The following is a 19,823-nucleotide window of genomic DNA, read 5'->3' on the forward strand; positions in this document are numbered from 1 at the left end:
ACATGTGGCCGGGTGACCACTTAGGCCGTGATTAACTGGTCAATCACAACCTTAAGTGTAATGTGTAAATGAGGCCATAGTCTACTTTTTTTCCTCTTACTCTGGTAGGGGACTGCCTGCAGCATCCTAAACATCTTGGTGATTTAAATCCACTATTGTTTTTGAGCCTTCATGTTTTTGCAAATGTCCAAAAAAGCTTCTAGGCTAGGACTCTCATGGTGAAAGTTTAGGCCAGTAGGTTTGCTTACGACCAAAGTTAGGGGCAAGAGGAAAAAAAGTTGGGATTCTAGCGGGGAGGTAGTTCAGCCTTAGCTATGGAGAGACTGGTGTGTTCCTGAAAATAAATGTTCTTTCTAATCCAGGAATCCTTGAATAAAGAAAAGCTTGGTGTTTTAAGTGATTTAAATGGCTTTTGTTGCAGGTTGGTTGAGTAGATCGCTTGCATTCAGCCACCCAGGGAAGGATTTATTGAAATAGATGCTAATTAGAGTATGAGCCCAAAGGATGGTTCTTAGAGGTATGTATGAATTAGAGCATTGGGGTGGTGACCAGATCTTCCTTTGCTGCCTCTTTTCCTTCCCCATTTTATGCTGGTGAAGTTTTCTTGCTGGAAAACTTGTTTGAGAATGCCAATGGCTGCTGGGAGCTGTCTGTGTTGGGAGTGGCTGAGTTTTGCATATGTGACTCATAAGCAGTTGGTCCTAAATGTTTAGTTCCCTCTTCTTGTTCCGTTGAAAAATGAAACAAAAGTCTAAAAACCTGTATAGTGAAATGATAACAGCCAGTCAATTGAGGAAATCAAGCCGTTGCATGCTCTGGGCTGTAACCTGCTTGCTGCACTTGTTTGCTTTGAGTTGACATCAGACTTACAACAAGCCTCTAAGTACAGCACTGACTTCCGTGTGGGCTTCAGACTTCAGCTGGGTGCACTAGTGGGACGCTGTTTCTCTGACACAGAGATTGTGATACCTGATGTGCAGTGCTGCATGTAAGTACAAACTTGTCTTTTTTATTTTTTAATTTTTCCAATGAATGCAGCGATGAAGCCTGGTGGGAGAGGGGAAGTTGTCTTTCCCCTGCAGGATTCTTCAGAACAACAAAACACATTAGACTGTCACCAGGTTGTATGTGTGCGCTGTTTTGTTTGTAATCCAGGAAAATAAAGATACCTACCTCTTTAAAACTGTACTGAAAAGAATGTGTTCCTAAGTAAGAGTCAAACAAGAAACGGCAGATTTTGGGGCTGGACCTGATGATCTTGCGAGGTCCCCTCCAGCCCCTTACAATCTAGGAATAAGTGATGGTATCCCAGAGACAGCTGAAGAGCACCTAACGAAGGGGCTGAAGGGAAGCATTAGTGCTATTTCAGCTGCCCACATGCTCCTGGCACTGCTGTTTGTGTGCGTTACCGAGGGACAACGGCCAGCAACTCTGGCTTAACACTCACTGCAAACAACCCTCAGGGACACAAACTGCAGCCAGATACTGGAGCAACAAAGTAAATTGCATCCTGGTTATGTTCCCGTCCCTGACTGCCCTTTGTGCCAGCAAGGTGAATGGGAGCATGACTAGAGAACCTACATGCTGGCCTTGTGCCACCAAAATTGCTTCCTTGTGTCAGGGTGACCCTTCTCTTGTGATTGTTGCATAGATCTGTCGGAAATGCAGTTCAAAACAGAGGCTTGGGCCCACAGTACTTCTTGCGGCAAGTACAGTAGGGGGCCTTAAGGACACAGTAGCTGAAATTTGTTCTTAAAAACAGTTTTAGGCAAAAGGAATTAGAATATAAATGCAGGGAATTCTTAAAACAGGCCAAGCACCTTTGCAGTTTGTTTCATTTCAATTATGGGGGTGGTTTAATTTTTTAAAATGTTTCTTTTGTGTTTACTAAGCATGCCTGGGATGCTCTTAAGTCCTTGGCAAGAATCTTTCTACAAAACAAAAATTCTCAAGGAAGTCACGGTGCTTGCTATTTCATAAACCATTTACAAATTACATCCTTTATGTAACAGCTTAATACATTCTAGATAGTTTATGCCTTTTAGATACATAATATTTATGCTTTTGTGCATTATACCTGAGTTAGAATAGATCTGATCAACAAGCATGTCACTTTGTGGGATTTTTTTTAAAGACAGCTTTTTAAAAATTTGAACAATGTGTTCTATTCATGCAACTGGTCAAAAATGCAAAATGTGTATTGGAAACGTTCATACTTTTGTGAGGAAAGAAATAGATTTGTCAGTTTTTATCCAGAACTTTAAATTTAGATATACTGTATTTAAAGTTCTTGGAATTTGGAGTATTTTGACCAGGTCTAATTAGAGGTATTGATCAGAGGGGGGTTCTTCACAAATACACAGGTAGGTAAACATCTGGGAAGGAGATGAGGGTGCTCACTTTGAGCTAAAGAATGATGTTGGCACAAGAACAAATGGGTATCAACCTGCCATGAATAAACAGAGGCTGGAAATTAGAAGCAGGTCCCCAACCATGATAGCAGTGGGATTCTGGACCGGCTTCCCAGTAGGCATGCTAGCCCAAGACCCAGAAAACAAACCCCTTTTTGAAGATGGAGCTTGATCAGTTTATGAAAGAGGCATTATGATGTGATTGATTGCCTGTAGCAGCAGGGGGAGCTGGGCTCAATGGTCCAAAAATCCCTTCTGGTTTTGTGTTCCTACCTGGCTCTGAGCAGCATCTTGATTAACTCTTTATTCAAATGTCTGTTTGTTGGTTATTAATCCTTTGTAAGCTGTTCATAAATGGAGCCTCAGGACAAACTATCACCAAAACTCTTAGGAGTGAAATTATGCAAATCTAGTTGCACTTTCCATTTTGTGATTTTTTGCGGTGAAAATGCCAGTCACAGTATTGCTCATTTTTGCATTTTAAGAGACACCCAGTCTATTTATTTTTTTATTTATTTTTTTTACAGAACTAGGCCATAGCTAATGATGACATTGTTGCTATTAACATCATTTCCTGACTTAACACCCCCCCCCCAAACCTAGCCTTTCACATACTCTGATGGGAAGCAGGTGTACAAGTTCAGAAAATGCCTAGCTGAGGGGGCCTGTCCTAGTCACTTTTCAGCCCAGGCGTGAGTTATACTGTATTTATGTACATTAAAACATTTGTCCTTTTAGAAATAACCTTATTTAACATTTAAATTTGAAATTATGGTAACAGAGGTGAAAGCCAAATTTATTATAGTCTATTAACATTTTATTCAAATTAAAGTGTATGTATTTTTTAATTAAAGTGGAAGCAGCACACACTTGCTGCTGGACAGGTGGAAGTCATTGGCAATGGCCCCAGAGTTTCTTCACTTCATTCAGTTCATTTCAGTCCAGTAACCAGCTCTTCCATATTTCAGAAACCAGAGCTTAAATATGGTGATCAGAAGCAAGCTGGTCACCTGATTAACAATAGATAATCCTACCTTTAGTTAATAAATCAGTTTTAAATTCAAAATTAATTTGGATTGAGCATTTTTCCTTTAGACATCCAGGAAGCTATAGGTGACTTTAATTAATTAAAATAAACATTTTAAAATGATGCTCATGTATTTTAATTCAGACTTTCTTTCCAAATGCATCTTTATCCAAATCACAAATAAAAAAATATTAAGTAAGGAATGTCATGCAACATTTTCTAACATAGCAACAAAAAGTAAAATGTAAGAACCTGAATAAATCTATGGTAAGGTCTGTAATTGCTTGTGTGAATGTGTATAGACACAGCATATCCTGTTGCATCAGTCTTCCTTTTTGGGAGTGTGCATCCAAAACATAAATGCAGAACCAAGAAAGGATTATTTAAATCAAGGATTTTTGCTCACTGGTTTATTTAAATGATTATTAAAATTTGTGGTTTAAATCAGTACAGTGACCAACTGTTTTAACTAACTCATATATTTTTATTTAAGTGCCAGCATTATACAGGGAAAAAAAATGTGAAGACAAGACTTTGTACAGTTTGATAGGTCAGGCCTTGATCCTGCAGTGGAACCTCTGGGGAACAGGATTCTTCCTGTACAGTTTCAGGAGCAGCATTGATGTCTAAAAAATAGATGCAAAGAAAACAGGGCTGTTGTTATCATTTATATCACAATAGGCTGCATGATGTATTTAGCACTGGCTGTGTAGACAAGATACAATCCCTGCGTCCAAGGATTCAGTTATGGATTTTTAAAATAGTGGACTGCCCAGATCCCCTTGAAACTGAATATACCCAATTTTTTTAAGCTCCTGTGAACATCCCAGCCCTGCTATCTATGGCCCCTGTCCTACAGGTAGACTCCTTCAGGAAGGCACCTGGAACCCCATTGCTTTGTGTATCAGGCATTTTCTGTCATGATCCTCTTTGCAAAATTAAAGCTTTAGAAGACAGCATGAGAATTACCAAAATACAAGTAATTCTTGTTTATGCCAGGTGTGTTGGGTCACTTTTTGACCAGCATGAATTAGCATAGCTGCATTAACTTGATGGAAGTATTGCAGTTCACACAAACTAAAAGTTTGTGCCTCCAAGATCTTTTGTTTTATGTCCTGCATTTGGGTCTGGAGAAGCCAACAGTACACATCAATTCCAAAAACAGTTATTCTGAGTTACTAAGAACATTGATTTTTTTTTTTTTCCTTTTCAAATATTCCGCCATTAATCTGAATCTTGGCATCATCCATTCCTGTTCTAATGCTTATATGGAAGAAAGAAAAATAGTAACGTGACCTGTGAAATAAGAATTTACTAGGGCATGATCTGCTTTCCCAGATGACATTGTAATGTGATGAGCTGGCATGGGGAATGAGGCTAGACAATGGTAAAGAGCATCACCCTCTACTACCTGACCTAAAAGAACAAGTGCCATAGCTCAGAGGCCATAGCTGAGTGCTAAACCTCTACTTGTGGACTAGCTGCTGTGGGGAGCTCCTAGTCACATCCATACTTCCTCTGGCCTGGAAAGCTGGTTCTGATGGTACAGACAGTCAAAATGTCCGAGGCAGAATCAATTCAGTCTTTGCAAGTTATTTTAAACACAGGTTAAATTGAAACAGAAGTGAACAAACATCTACCTTTGATACAGGAAATCCAGCCACATGCCTGCAGTGGCTCAGGCCAGAAGCTGGGGTGTGCTGGAGCACAGCTCTCTGGCTGTGTTCATCTCTTTTTCCTGCTGTCCCCAAGTCTGGGATTTGCAGTCCAGAATCACAGCAGGAGGACTCTGCAGGGCCGTTCATCACTTCCTCTTTCTGCTTCCTGGTGTTTCTGGGATTTGTAGTCCACAGTTGCAGCCAGCAGTAAATTTAAGTAGGAGAAAGGGTGTTTAGCCCCCACCTTCCCTGGCTCCCCAGCCGGGGTTTGTCTAGGGGGTCAGCCCCCACCTTGCAGACTGGGCTGCATCTCCAGCCGGGTTTGCACTGCCTCTTGTCAGCCAGCCCTCACTGGTCCAGCTAGGGAACAGAAGGGTGGAGCCAGCCCCACAGCGCAGCACAGGACTGGAAAGCATGCTGGGATGCTGGGGGACTGTGATTTAACTTGAACCAAGAAGGGTCATAACAGCTGAGGCTACTACCTAAACTGCAGTGCCCATGGTGAATGAAACCAGGTCTTGTGAATTTAAAAGTGTGAATCTCCACTACTTGGAAGTGGGAACCCTATTCTTTAGCTCAGCATTGGCAGGTTTATAGCTCTGGGGCTGTGGATAGCTGTTGGTTGGTCAGATAATCAGCTCCCCTGTCAGTGTGGGTTCTGCAAACATGCCTGAGGACTCTCTCTCTTATTGTAATCATTTACTTATATTATCATAGCATCTAAGATCAGGAGCAGGGTTACATTTTGCAAAGCACTGTACAAACACAGAGCAAAAAGACAGTCCCTGTGTCAAAAAGCTTACTTATTTGGTGTTAAAAATTAACAGGAAAATAATGACTTTGCTGAACCCAAGAAAAGATCTGATTAAGAACCAATAGCACCAAGTTTCTGTAAGACAAATTTCAGTGGGAGAGGAAGCACATGCAGTATATGACTTTGGCCTTTAGAAACTCTATTGCCATTGGACCTTGGTTAATTGGGACTCTGTTATCGCTGCCAGTCCATGAATAGTCCCTGGGATTGCCCTGACTGACCTTCTGCCAAGATCCCATGCTACTCTAGAGGGGAACCTCTGCCTTCAGTCCTGCAGGGCTTGTCAGCCCCTCAGGGCTGTTGCTGCGCTCTTTTCAGCCCCCCTCCAGCAGAGTTTAGTCCTGTTTGAAATACTAGTGGCTCAGGTATACTATTGCTCCCATCAGTGTTGTTTTTCCTCGGGCTGCAGTAGCTAATGAATTTAATGAAAAGAGCCAGTGCAGTCACTGCCTTAAGGATACATCTGTGCTGCAACTGGGAGATATAATGGCAGGATGGCGGCCTTAGTCTAGCTGGCAGTGGTCCCACTGGTAGTGATGATGTAGCAGCTAACGTAGCATACCTAAGGACCCCTAGGTATGGATCCAACTCCTAGGTATGGATTGGGGTTGACGCAGACTGAAGTTTGCATAACTACTGTTGTTACCAAGACTAGATAGATTAAAGTTAGCATGGGTTTTCCTCCCCCGGCTACAAATCATACCTTCTCTTGCTAGGGAGATGTGTCATGTATGTAGTGAAGGGCTAGAGCAGGTTAATTTACTCTAGCTGATGCTTGGGAATAGTCATTTCTGAGTTATCTGTTTCTCTCAGCAATGACTGCAACTGAGTCTGAAAGCCCTGTTCACAGAGATTTAGCTTCCTACCATTACTTCTACCTCTTTTTAAAAGCAACATGTTTTGTTCTCTCTACATAAAAACCTAACTGAAAATGAAGATAATACCAGGAAATCATTAAGTCAGACCTCATCGGAACATATGAATGATTTCACCTGAATAAGAGTTGCACAATATCAAAACTTTTTGGGTGTGCTGATTAAAAAAAATGGGTTTTTTAATAGTTCCAGGTAATATTGCAGATCACACATTCCATCTGCATCTCTTGGTGAAGTTTGCTGTGTTTACTGAATTGCTACAACAGCTTATTTCATTCCAATTAAGTGTAAAAGATTTTTATCTGTGGACTATTAACCGCACTGAGTGAACTGAAAAGCTCCTGCTGCATTGCATTTGAGATGATTTCCTGTGTGATATAGTGGCTCGACAAACGTGAGAGTTACGGCATATGCATGTGAATGTACCTACATACGCATCTCTTGCTGATGGAGTAGTGTGATACCTGTATGAATGTCCCAAATTTCTGACAAAATGTGGGTGCTCTGCTAGGGAGCTCTTTTGGGGGTGGAACAGAAGAACATCCACTACCCCTGAGGACATGTTGGGGCATTTGCTTAACAGAGAAGACACATGGTTTAACTGGCCTCTTACAAATGATTCATTGCATGCTGAGCAGGTAGATCTGAGACAGTAGGTGGGTCTTTGGATACCCCATGTAATCATATGATTTCTAATCTTTCCTCTCCCTCCCCACCCCTAAATTGACGCCTGTTCAACATTGCTGAAGACAAAAGCATTCTCTAAAAGGGAAACAAAACCTTGCTGAGATGTCCTTGTCTGGCAAACCAGTAACAGCACGCCACAGGAGAGGTCCTGCTGCAGAGATGGACGTACACCAGGGCAAGCTGGAGTTTTTCTGTAAGCTGGGCTATGTCAAGCAGGACATCTTCAAAGTGCTGGAGAATCTGGGCCAAGAGGCCCTAGAAGATGATGTGCTGAAAGAACTGATCCGAATGGGGAGCAGACCTCAGGCCCATGGCAGTCAGGCTCAGCACCCACTGCCAAAACTTGTTGCCCGTGGATCATGTAGCACTCTGGCAGTGCCCAAATGGCCTGAAGAGGACACAGCCAACTCTTCCAGTAACTTGAGACCCATTGTGATTGATGGCAGCAATGTTGCTATGAGGTAGGCAATTTCCAGGTTGTTCCATTTCTCAGCAGCTTTGTGTATTAATGCTGATGGCGTCATGCTTTCCCTGCTTTGGGTGTGAGGACCTTTGAGGGTGACGCATCATCTATCTCTCTCCCTTTCTTTAGTGGGGTGAAAGTTAAACTGTATTCCTCTTCTCTCACAGTACCTTTTGACTACTGGTGTTTAAAACACCACTGCTTCTACATTTTGCCCCTCCAAAGCTAATTACCAATCTGTTTTCTTTCACTTTTAGTTCAGGTACTCAGGACATCTAAATCAATATCCTGAGGAACTACTGGGAAGAAAAAAGTCACCTAGTAGATACAGTTATTTAACTATTTATGGCAATACTATACCTGGGCTTTTTTAAAATCTGATTAAATTTTACAAATCTACATAAATAATAACAAAAATAGCAGCATGGTATTTCCATTCATTGGACTCAGTGGATCACTGATTAGATCCTGGTCTATGCTTATAAATCTAGCCACATTTGCAATATGACGATCGTCACTCCTGGCAGAGCAAAAACATACCAGAAAAGTACGTAGATAGAAGGGGAAAATAGGTGTCTTCTTGATTTGACCAAAACTGCAGTTGTCGTATTTCAGTTCTGCAAACAAAACCCCAGAACAGAACATGCCTGGTTTGAGTGTCTTTGGTCTGCAATCCTGGCTTACTCAAATGTGGAGTAGATTCCTTTGGCTCAGCTATGCCTCTGCTGCTGAATAATCTCTCTTCTCCTTTAAATGGTTATGTTCTTTTTTGGGGGGGAGCTTGAAAATGGTGCATTTCAGCGACCAGGTTGTGGGGTCTAGATAGAGGCAACTTAGATGAATGCTAAAACATGTGAACGCTTACCCATAACTCTGAATCTGTGGAGTTCCTATAACAATTTTTTAGGGCACATATGCTTTATAGTGTGGCAGTGTTCCCATTCTCCAGGTAGGACCTCTGCCCTCATTGATTTTGTGAGGGCTTTTAAATAGGGTGGGGAGCAGAAGACAACCAGTCTCCCACCTCCACTTCAAGAGTAGTGGCAGAAGCTAGCTGTATCTCACTGTGGTGATCACTTAAGTAAGTCCTGGGAGAAGGTGGTATCCCAAGAGTTAGTGTTCACTGATGACTGATAATTGACCAGAGAAGGGTCTTTGGTATAAGGATGAGGATGAAAATGTTAATTTTAATAGATGGCACAAAGTTTTTGAGACAAACTGTTATGATGGGACTTTGTTGATTAAATAGCTGATTCTAATTTACTTGTGCTATGTGGGCTGAGGTTGAATCACTGTAGCTCAGACATGTGTTGCACCATATTCTGGGGCATTTAGCTCACAACAAATTAGGGAACTATTTTTTTTTTTTTAAATCTGATTACTGCATTGTAAAAAATGAAAAAGCCAAACAGTTCTTGAATTTTCTGCTGAAATTTCCCCCAGGGAGGGTTCCTGGGAAACCAGATGAGTATACCCTCTATGTTACGATGGTTAGTACTTCTCATTTTCAAAGCATGTTACTAGTATTGACTAGTAAATTGTCCTACATTGTCCATAGGAAAGTATGCATCATTTGCCATAGCGGTCAAGCACTTCCTGATGGCCACAGAATGAGTCAGTGCCATTTAGGATTCAGAGTGTTACCCCAGCTCTGACATTCAGAGGTCTTTATGGTTTCCCATCTCTGTAACCTTGTACTTTTGAGGTCACTCGGTCGTGCTATACTGTAAGTGCAATGAATGATCACTCACGTGTTGCATTACTTTGCTAGGTTATATAATCAAAATGCATTTCTAAGAAACCATCTATTCTTTGCACATTTAAAAAGGAAGCCTTCAATATATCTTTTTGGTGAGGAGGGAACTACAGGACTGAGACAGGAGAGACAATACATTTCTCTACTAGATTACTACGTGGGTTGGTGTTTCACCTTGGAATTCCTGGCTTTTCAGATAAAGTAGTTTTCAATTTAATATCAAATAAATGCTCAGTCTTTCTGTTTGTTCTTTAATAGCCTTGAAGTTGAATCCAAAAATTTACAGCTCCTCCCAGCTGTCTACCAATCTCTGTCTTCAGGATTATCACTGGGAAGTTAGTGATAAGTACATAAAGATTAAAAAAAAAACCCTAGTAGACACAATTGAGAAGTTATTGCCTTCTGTTGAAGAAATAGAGAATGGGAGGAGCTGTTTTCCATTTCCATTTACGGAAGCCTTTCTGTATTGTAGATAATTGAATTTGGCTCTGCAGAGCCTTGAGGCCTCAGTAAATGTGATGGATATCAGACTAACATAGCTAACTACCTCTCGTTGAAGTCAGGCCAAAAGCAGGGTAGATTTTCACCTTATAGACCAACTAGATCAGAGATGCAGAGCATGTGCTTTCATGAGCTTGAGCACATTTCATCAGGTGCCAGAGCAACTCTCTGTCTCTTCAGTCTTGTGTAGGAGTTGGTACTTCAGAATTGTCCCAGACTTGAGGCAGGCAGCCACTCCTCAGCGCAGGGGAAAAAACACGTAGGGTAGCCCTATTGTAAACATTTGTAAGAAAAGTAGAAGGAACAGGGATTCTTTGTTTCTCCATCCTAAGATTTTTCCTTGGGATCATGTGAGCCTTCCCAGAGAGATGAGCTGCACTTTGACAAAGGCTGCTGAGAGCTCTTCAGTCTATCCAAGCTGTAAAAGCTGGCAACTGAAGAGAGACAAATTCAGAGTAGAATTTTTTAACAGCAAAAGTAATTACCAATGAAACAATTTACCAAGGGTTGTGGCAGATCCTGTATTCATAAACCATAAATCAATATTGAAGGTTTATCTGGAAGATATGCTCTGATTCAGCCTGAGCTATTGGACCTCAAGCAGGAATTAATTCAGGGCAGTCCTATGGCTTGGTTTATGCTCACATTTCAACAGCCCCTCCAGCTCTTAAAATCCAGTAAGGTGAATTCACTCTCTGAGAGGTACTAAGGAGCGCATTTAGCTAAACCAGTTCAAGTGACATCTGCTGCTGACAGACCATAGACAGCCAGTGTATGGTATGCAGGGGTGGGGAAGTCACTTGCTAGCAGCATGCTGGGATTCAAGGAGGCAGGAGTTCTGTTCCCTGGCTGGCTGATGACGTGCAGTGTGACCCCAGGTAAGTCACTTCTCTGCCCACCTTATGTGTGTCCTCTTCATTTAGCATCAGATGTTGAACTCTTTGGTCATGTCCAGATGAGCAGTTGTGCGGTATATGGGGCCGCAGACACATCTGCAGTGCCATATACTGCACAGTCAGGTGTTCTCTGTGCTGCAAGGGAGGTACGCAGGCATTTTTTTGTTGACCCCTGGATATTCAGGGGTCCAAAAAATACATGCAAAAAAAAAAGTGGGGCAGCACAAGCAGGGGCAGCACGTGCCACTCAAAACCAGAGCCATGCTCCAGCTGCTGGCCAGGCTTTGATCAGCAGGATCACCACTGCTGCAGCCCCAGGACCCCAGGTAAGGCTGCTGGGCCTAGCCCAGTGCTGGCTGCAGCCTCCCCTACAACCACCAGTAGTAACCTGCCATGCACCAGAGAGCACGTGGGACAGGCGTTCTGTGGGGACAGCTAGTTGTCCCTGGGGAACCAAGTGCCCATGGTCATGTGGACATGGCCTTTGAGGCAGGAATTGTCTAGTCGCTCAGTGCAGTCCTGAAGCATGTATAGGTGTTTGCTGTCCCAGGATAAATGCTCCCAGGAGGGATTTAACTCTGGTTGTTCCCAGGTTATTTTTCTCCTGGAGTGGCCATTTTTATTCTGGGAGAAAAAGCCTGAATATCCATATGCTTATGGTTTCTCTTGGGAAAGTGTCTGCTCTTCCAGGAGAAAATGAATGTCTATACAAGGCCCTGATCTGGTATGAGACTTTAGGTGCTGGTGTAACACAAATTAAAATAATGTGAATAATGTATAAAAAGAGATGCAAGTCTTTTGCATTCACCCAGTATATCTGCTCCACCTTCTGAGGAATTTAAATGCTGAAGATATTAGAAGCCAGTAACAAATACTTTTAAAAATATTAAATGATGTCTTTGAAAAGAATCATGAAATTAGTTGAATAAAGTATTAGACAGAAGCCATCAGAAGTTATAAAACCTAGTGGAAGAAGAAAAAAGTTATTGGTATAGTTTTTGCAGCTGTATCTTGTCAGGTGAGCTGTGGTCTGGATGGAGCCTTTCTGGGAAGTAAAGCCGTGATTGGGGTGCTGTCTTTTTATTTCGATTCACCTTACTGATAAGTATCCAGTGCTAATCCTCAGTGTGTAGGTTCTAGAGCATTGTATAAATAATGGTGGAGATAAGTGTGATTACAGATTTGGGTAAGTGGGGCACAGGCATACAATAATTTGTCTACAATTGCCCTGCAAGCTGGAAAGGCAAAGTAATAAAACATCTGTACACAGTGCTTCCAGTCTGGTGCTGCATACCACTGAGTTGGCTGTCTCTTGCTTGTAAATCCCCTGCTTGTGGAGATAAGTTGGCTTTTCAACAGGGCAGCTTAATCCATTTTGCTCTGCTACAAATAAAACTCCAAGTCCAGACTACTGGGGAAAGCCCAAGAAGATCCAGTTAATGTAAGTGGATGTCTCTTGTAAAAGCTGCATACTGCCATAACATATACAATGCACAGCTGGGAGGAGGGAAATCTGAGTACTAGTCCATGGTCTAAAAAACTGTTCTGATTTCCTTCCAACAATTGTTTAATATGAAATACATAAGCTGATGTGAGAGCAGAGACCATAACCCACTTCCCTGCTCCCAGTGGAGTGCTCTCACTGCTGTGCTAGAGTCAGATGACTTCTTTCCTGGTATTTTGTGGTCCCATGAATGTTGCATTTTGCACAGTGGCCCATCTTTGAAATGAGGACTATGGAAGGTACCCCTATCCAGCCTTGTTCTGTAACCAGTTAGTTAGGGCGTTCAGGGTGGGGGACGAAACGTGTGCTTGTGTGCCCTCAGCCTGAGGACATATAACCCAGATCTTTCACTTCCTGGGTGAGTGCTCAAGCCACTAGACAATTGAAGAAATGGTGGGTGCTGCCTCCACACTCTTTAGGTACCTAACCTTAGAGAGAGACTGTGTGCTCTGGACCCTGAATGGACAGGCAACTAATGTACAGCTGTGGGTCAGGTGTCTAAGCTCTAGAGAGGGTCTGGAGTATAGACAGTCTCTGTGCCTAGTGTTTCCTAGTGCCTCTGTGGGTTTCCCTGCTGTGATGGACTAGATTTTATTGTAATATTTCTGATTTAAATGTATTCATGATGTAATAATGCCGCATGCTTCAGTTTCCCTGATTAGCTTGTACAGGAGAGAAAGAAGGGGTTGAGAGAGACTGAAGCAACAGCTGCCTTGCCTAAGTGAGGATATGTGGATATGCATTTCCAACAGCAGAACAGAATAGCCTTGTTGACACTTCAGCAGGAATTGGAAAACATCCTTTGAAGGTGACACCCAGGTGGTGTCAAGATAAATAAGTATCAAACAATGGCTGGAAGAAAACTCACAAGTCCCTGAGGGACTTGCGGGGAGAGAACAGATGAGCACCTATCTCAAGGGTGGGCAAAATGGTGGGTCTGGCCATTTCCTGGACTCCATTTTCCAGCAGACCCTGCCCACATTGCTCTGTCCAGTTTCCATGGAGACCCCAGCAGTGGTGGAGCTGTGACAGTGTGGGGGCAGGGTTTCCATGGAGACCAGCCCCAGCAGCACTGGCAGGGCACGTGGCTGGGTGTGGAGTTGCTCTGGGGCCAGGATCTTGCAGTGGTGACAGCATGGTCCAAACTGCCAGCGCAGCGTGGGTCTGGACCATGCTGTCACCACCACAGGATCCTGGGCCTGGAGCAGTCCCTGCCCAGGTGCACACCCTGCCAGTGCTGCTGGGGCTGCTCTCTATGAAAACCCTGGCTCTGTGCTGTCACAGCTCTGCTGCTCCTGGAGTCTCCATGGAAATTGGTTGCAGCGACCAGGGCAGGGGCTGCTGGGAAATGGAGTCCGCTGCTGGCCAAATCCAGCCCCTGGACTGGACTTTGCCTGCCCCGAACTAGATGTTCCCGCTCACTCTGTAGCCTATCTAGCCCTCCGTAGTCACTCTCTAGGGGCCTTGGGCACCTAACTATCAAGGTGATCCACCCTCCTGAGGGAAGGTGTCTGGTGTTTTTCTTTGTTCAACTCTGCTGAAGTCTAAGATGGAGGCAGCTACAAGGCTGATCTGGCTTTAGCTCTTAGCCACTCCAGAAAGTTTTGCCTTTTACCTTTTTCATAGGGAGTTTAAAACACAATTCAGTGACTGGAAAGCCCTAGGTAAAGATACTGTGATGGAAGAAACTTGGCTTCACTAGACACATTTATGTTTTAAAGTAGGATGTAACATTTATATAAAACCCCTTCAGGTTACCCTAAGTAAAATGTAACTCTTAATCCTTCACAGGTCAGATTCCTTCCCCAGTCTTCTGTGGGATCCCTCTACCCTCAGTTTATATGTGTATAATAAAAATAATGGAAGTACTGATGACTGTGATACACATGAGGTACTGTGGGTCAGAGGCTGTTCTTGTTTCTATCATGTGACTTTGGTTCAAGTTGCGATAGATTACAAGGCACAGGTTGCTATTCACAGGCTTCAGTTGTTACAAATACGTTGAATTCTGTAACAATAAACAGGATCTTTTCAGACGCCTAAAGCACAAGAGTCCAGAAAGGGGGTTTCAGACTGGCTACAGCACCATGTTAACAATTAGGTGAAACAATGCTATCAACACATAATTCTGGTGAATTATCTGCTAGTGGTGTGCAAAGCTTTGGTCTATGATTTGATTCAGAGAAGATTTGGCCCGATTTGGAGGCCGAATCACCAAATCTGAATTGAATTGGGAGACCAAAAAGAGACCTCTAAATCGATTCAGAAAAGATTCAGGAAAATATTCAGAGATTTCAGAAGGCAGTCTTTCAGGGGAACAGAAACTGAGAAGAGGGAGGGGGAGTGAAGGTTGGGGGGAAGACTGACATCTGTAGCTGGCCAGTGACTATGATCTTTCCCTGAGTCCCCTTCCAGTCACAGTGCTCTGGGGGAGGGATGTAGAAACAGCTCATAAGCCTCTGTCTGCAGTCTTTCTGTTACTTTTGTGAGCTGTCTCTGCCTGAGCACTGGGAAGTCCCCTGTTATAGGCTATCAGCTCTGCTGGTTTCATCCCACTGTGCCTTAACACACCCACAAAATCACGTCATGAGCTTTGCTTTCAGAAGCTGGAGGTACAGTTTCCCAGAAACCCCTGCACCTATCTCCTTGAAACCTGGCAGGCCTCATGCCCTCAGAAGGGGCTACCATTCCTGCTGTTTTCATCCAACTCTGCCACAAAATGGCAAAGTTATAGGTATTTCAGTGATCCCCCATTATAATCTATGGCCGAATCTCTCCAAATCGGCACCGAATCTTCCGAAGCTGATTTGGCTGAATCGATTTGGGACAGTGATCCAAATCTCTGAAATGAATCTCTGTCCTCCAAATCAAATACTTCCCTATTCACACAGGCCTATTATCTTTCTCTTCTGCTAGTTTTAAACTTTATATATTTATTTAATTTTACCAAACTTCTGCCTTTCCCCGCTTTGTTAAAGTCAGTGGGTATAAAATTGTGTAAAACTGAGGTAGAAGAATGGGGGAGCAGGCCCCTGGTCCACTGAACTTTATTTATAAATGCTAGCATCAAAGAGAGAACGGAGCCTAGTTTCCTTTTCAGGTAGGGTGACCTTACATCCCAGTTTAGTTGGGACAGTCCTGGATTTTGGAGGCCAGTGCCAGTTGGCTGGTGTGAATTCAAATGAGTGTCCTGGAAATGCAGGCGCATGGGGCACAATCTGGCAGGAAGGCAGAGCAGCACAATGCTCCAGGGAGGCAAGCGAGTAGGCACCACTGCCTGCCTGGCACACTATGCCCCCTCTCCACCCCTCCTCTGTCTGCAGCAGCACTGTTGACTTGTTAGAGCCCGGGGGAGGGGGAAGACAGTGTCCCAGAAGTCCCAGATTTCCTTATGGTCAGCCCATTTGAAAGGCATGTAGCTAAATGGATCTTCTGAATTCTAGACCACATTTATCTGTAGTTGAGGAAATCTATGTGCCCTTCAATAAACAAGGATTCCTATAATGGATAAATATTAAAATTAATTTGTATACCATTGCCAAATGCATTGTAAAAGGCCAAGGATTTAACCTACTCCCCAGTGTAGGGGGAGCAAAACAAGTTAATGTGAAAGGTTTATGCTCTTGCATCATTCATCATTTTCTCCTTTTGGGGTCACTACTGCAATTATGACAAGGGACAAAATGAAACTTTCAGGTGCCTTTGCCTAGTCAAGGTGATACAGATTGTTTATGTAATTTGTGTTTTGCCTCCATTCTTCAGTGTTGAAAACACTAACATGACTGTGGAGGTGTTGACCAGGAAGTTCAAAGTACAACTATGAGGTTTCTGTAGATAATGTGTTGGTATTTATCCATTTCAGGACCTTTGAGTTGGGGTTTAATCTCTGTCCCGTGATTGTTGTATATAAACCCATGCATTTATTTTCTTGGATAGGGATGGCTAAGCAGAAAGAAGTCACCTTCCTAGGCTTCCTATTATAGTAAATGACAAGTAGCAAGAATATCATGGCATAGGACATATAACACACCCTTCTGCTAGGTTTCTGTTTTGTTACTCTTCTGTGTCCTAATGTTACCCCTCTGTCTTCATTTATTTTGAAAGTTGTTAACCCTGACTTTTCCCATAACTGGATCTGCTACAGCTTACATTGGGTTTACTCTTTCTCTCCAGCCTGGAAAGACCAAACCCAATAACCAGTCAAAATAAGGTGGTATGAGGCATTAGGCTGTTGGGGCTTCCTACCACCCCATTTCCACGCTGTGGTCTTCTTTCTTGTGGGATTCTGGGATCATGAAGAGAATGACTTCTCTTCATCCTGTATGTGACGTGTAACCAGCCTGGCTACCATTTTGAAAGGAGCATGTAGTGAGAATGGGACTTAAAAAGTTTATTTTGGAGCAGAAAAATCTCAACTTCCTGTGTTTTTCCTTAGTAGTATTGTGTGGTCTGTTAGTTCTGCTTGTACCATGACTCCTTGCTCAAGTCACTGGGCCAGGCCATGCGGCAGTCTGACAGAGCCCAAGGTAGGATCAGGCAAGACCTAGACCCCATCTCTACTTGGAGATTATGGCAGTCATTTTGGGGTAGTGGATGGGCACACATGCAACTACTTCAGTCCTTGAAATTTTGTGTGGAAGACCTCTTAAAAGCATCCAGGCTGTGATGAAAATAAATGATTTATTCCATTGGAAGGTGTATCTGGAGTTATGCATCTAAAGCTCCCTGCTCGGTATTTGAAGGTGACTTTCTCAGCTGTTGGTGTCAAGGCTGAACACAAGGATGTCTGGTCTGTATAATGGACTCGGCTGCAGAGAGCTGTCTGACCTTGTCAGAACTGCTTCCTGGTTCTTAACGTATTTTCTCTCTCTCTGTTGCTTACAGCCATGGGAACAAAGAAGTGTTCTCGTGCTGGGGAATTCAGCTGGCGGTGGACTGGTTCAGAGAAAGAGGTCATAAATATATCAAGGTCTTCGTCCCAACCTGGAGAAAGGAACCACCGCGATTTGATAGCCCTATTACAGGTAGGCAAGCATCCCAAGCACAATTAGAAATAAAATGATTACAAATGCCATATATAGTCAGGACACTGTGGACTTTAAAGAATATAGTGCAAGAATATAGTGTTTTGTCTGTGCAGGAAAACACATTTGTGGAAGCAGATAATAGATGTTCCAGGCATTTCAGGTATTGTAATGAATCTGTGGCCATATACAAACTATTGCTGTCAGATTAAACTATGTCTGTGCAGCCTGTGTAATGGATGCTAGAACTTTCTGTTTCAAAAACACGAACTAAAAAAGAATCAACTTTGGCTGTCCACAGGACTGTGTCAGATGTACTAGCACCAGGCAGTAAGGGGTGGCATAAACACCTACACTCTCAGGATGTTCATCCACACACATCAGATAGTACATAACTGCAGAGGCTGAGATCATTCAAGAGAATGATGCACAGAAAATCCATGTAATCTGCTGAGTTCTGTAGTAAAAACTGACTTGCGCATCTAAAATTTGGCTGCAGCACAGGCTCAGAGGCACTGCCATCTCAACTGACTGTCTGTCCTTCCCTAAAACTATTTGTCTGGGACTCCCAAAGTAGATGTCTCTGCACCCAAGTCCTCTGATGGGCCCAGTTTGGTAGGTGCACTCAGAGCAAAACTGGGCATTGACTGACAGGACTGAGATCAGTGCACAGCCACTTGGTGGTAATGGGTACCGGTGTCTACTTTGTGCATTAGTAGCCTAGTTAGAGAACACTTGCCCAGGAAATGGAAACCTGTGTTCTGGGCCTTCTTTCACCCCAGGGAGTTCAAATCCACATGTCCCACCTTTCAGAAAAGGAACTGCTTAGACATTTTGCACCAAATAATAATTTAATATGACATACCAACGGCATTGGAAAAGCAGGTCCTAAGGAAGTCCATTGGGAGGGAAGGAGTCCTTCCTTAGGACCTGCCCAAGCAGTTCCTTTGTGAATCTTGCTCATGGTGCCTCTGGAAAACACCCCGTTTATTTAGGTCCCTACATGTAGACTTAGGAGACGGATCTAAGTTTTCAAAGTGCACTTAGATTCTTATGGGATGTGCTGGAGACCTGCTAAGTACTGACTTTCCTCCCTGTCTCCTTTTTGTTTTCAGATCAGCACATTCTCGAAGAACTTGAAAAGCAATCAATCCTTGTGTACACCCCATCCCGCAAAGTGAAAGGGAAGAGGGTGGTCTGCTATGATGATCGCTACATAGTTAAAGTGGCCTATGCCAAAGATGGGGTCATTGTTTCCAATGACAACTATCGGGATCTCCAGAATGAGAATCCCGAGTGGAAGTGGTTCATTGAGCAGCGACTCCTCATGTACTCCTTCGTCAGTGACAAGTACGGGATGGTTGTCTTTACATGGTTCCATACATTGGTTTTCAGGCCTGAATGCTGTCAGCCAAATTCAGCCCTGGCATAAATGCAATTTTTTAACCGATTTCAAAAGGAGTGAACCCATTTGTAAGGATGTCCATGGGTCCATCTCTTTATTTCCTCCTTCCTAATCTCTGCTCCCTCCAATTTTCAGCGGTTCTCTGAGGAACATTGCTAAGTGGTAACACCTATATGTTCCACATTACTCCTAGTCCTTGCTATCTCAGAGAACTGCTGTCACAAGTTTGGACTGAGCTTGATTGTCTTTTAAAATACATCTCACAACAGAGTATTTGGACAGAGACGCAGTGAAATCAATATTTGGTAATAGAGAGTAATTTTACTGTGGGACAGAAAAATCCTCTCCATCTGTCTTGGGTGGGGCAGGATGGCACCTTAGACACTAATGCATTCAGGAAGCCATAAGCTTTTGTAGGCTTTTCCCCATCTCATACACTTTCAAAGCCTTCAATATAGCAACAATTCTAGTTTAAGGAAAGAGGCCAGGATTTCCAGTCAAATCTTATTCCCTTCACTCTGACCTCCTCACTCTGAACTAGACTAGAGGACATTGTTAGATCATACATTATTGAGGAGTTGCGTCTCTGCTCTATCTCTGAAAAAGTTATTAGTCCCAGCCTTTATTTACCTTGGTGACAGGCATTAAGAGAAAGGGTGACCGAGCCATGAAGCCTCTTAAGCTGCAGTATGCTCAATAGGTCATAGGGAATGTTACTTCTCCAGCCACTCAAACCACATTAAAAGAAGAGAGAACTTGGCACTGAAGTTTCATAGATTTCATAGGCATTAGGGCTGGAAGG

At 43.1% G+C, this 19,823-nt stretch overlaps 1 protein-coding gene across 2 annotated transcripts in view; it reads left to right on the plus strand.

Annotated features, from left to right (window-relative positions):
* Positions 1-425: 425 nt before the first annotated feature.
* The window catches only part of ZC3H12D (zinc finger CCCH-type containing 12D), a 25,895-nt gene continuing 6,497 nt past the window's right edge, over positions 426-19,823 (plus strand). Inside the window, exons 1-4 of one of the 2 annotated variants that reach the window (XM_019527592.1) lie at positions 426-988; positions 7,535-7,933; positions 17,477-17,616; positions 18,732-18,966. In XM_019527592.1, coding sequence (XP_019383137.1) covers positions 7,575-7,933; positions 17,477-17,616; positions 18,732-18,966 — 734 coding nt within the window. In that variant the 5' untranslated portion in view covers positions 426-988; positions 7,535-7,574. Of the gene's footprint in view, positions 989-6,531; positions 7,934-17,476; positions 17,617-18,731; positions 18,967-19,823 lie in introns of those variants that run through there. The other variant, XM_019527593.1, reaches the window with a different exon arrangement.

Source organism: Gavialis gangeticus, unplaced genomic scaffold (assembly GCF_001723915.1).
Source record: "Gavialis gangeticus isolate Ggan-Ray unplaced genomic scaffold, GavGan_comp1, whole genome shotgun sequence".
In the NCBI taxonomy this organism is placed as follows: domain Eukaryota; kingdom Metazoa; phylum Chordata; order Crocodylia; family Gavialidae; genus Gavialis; species Gavialis gangeticus.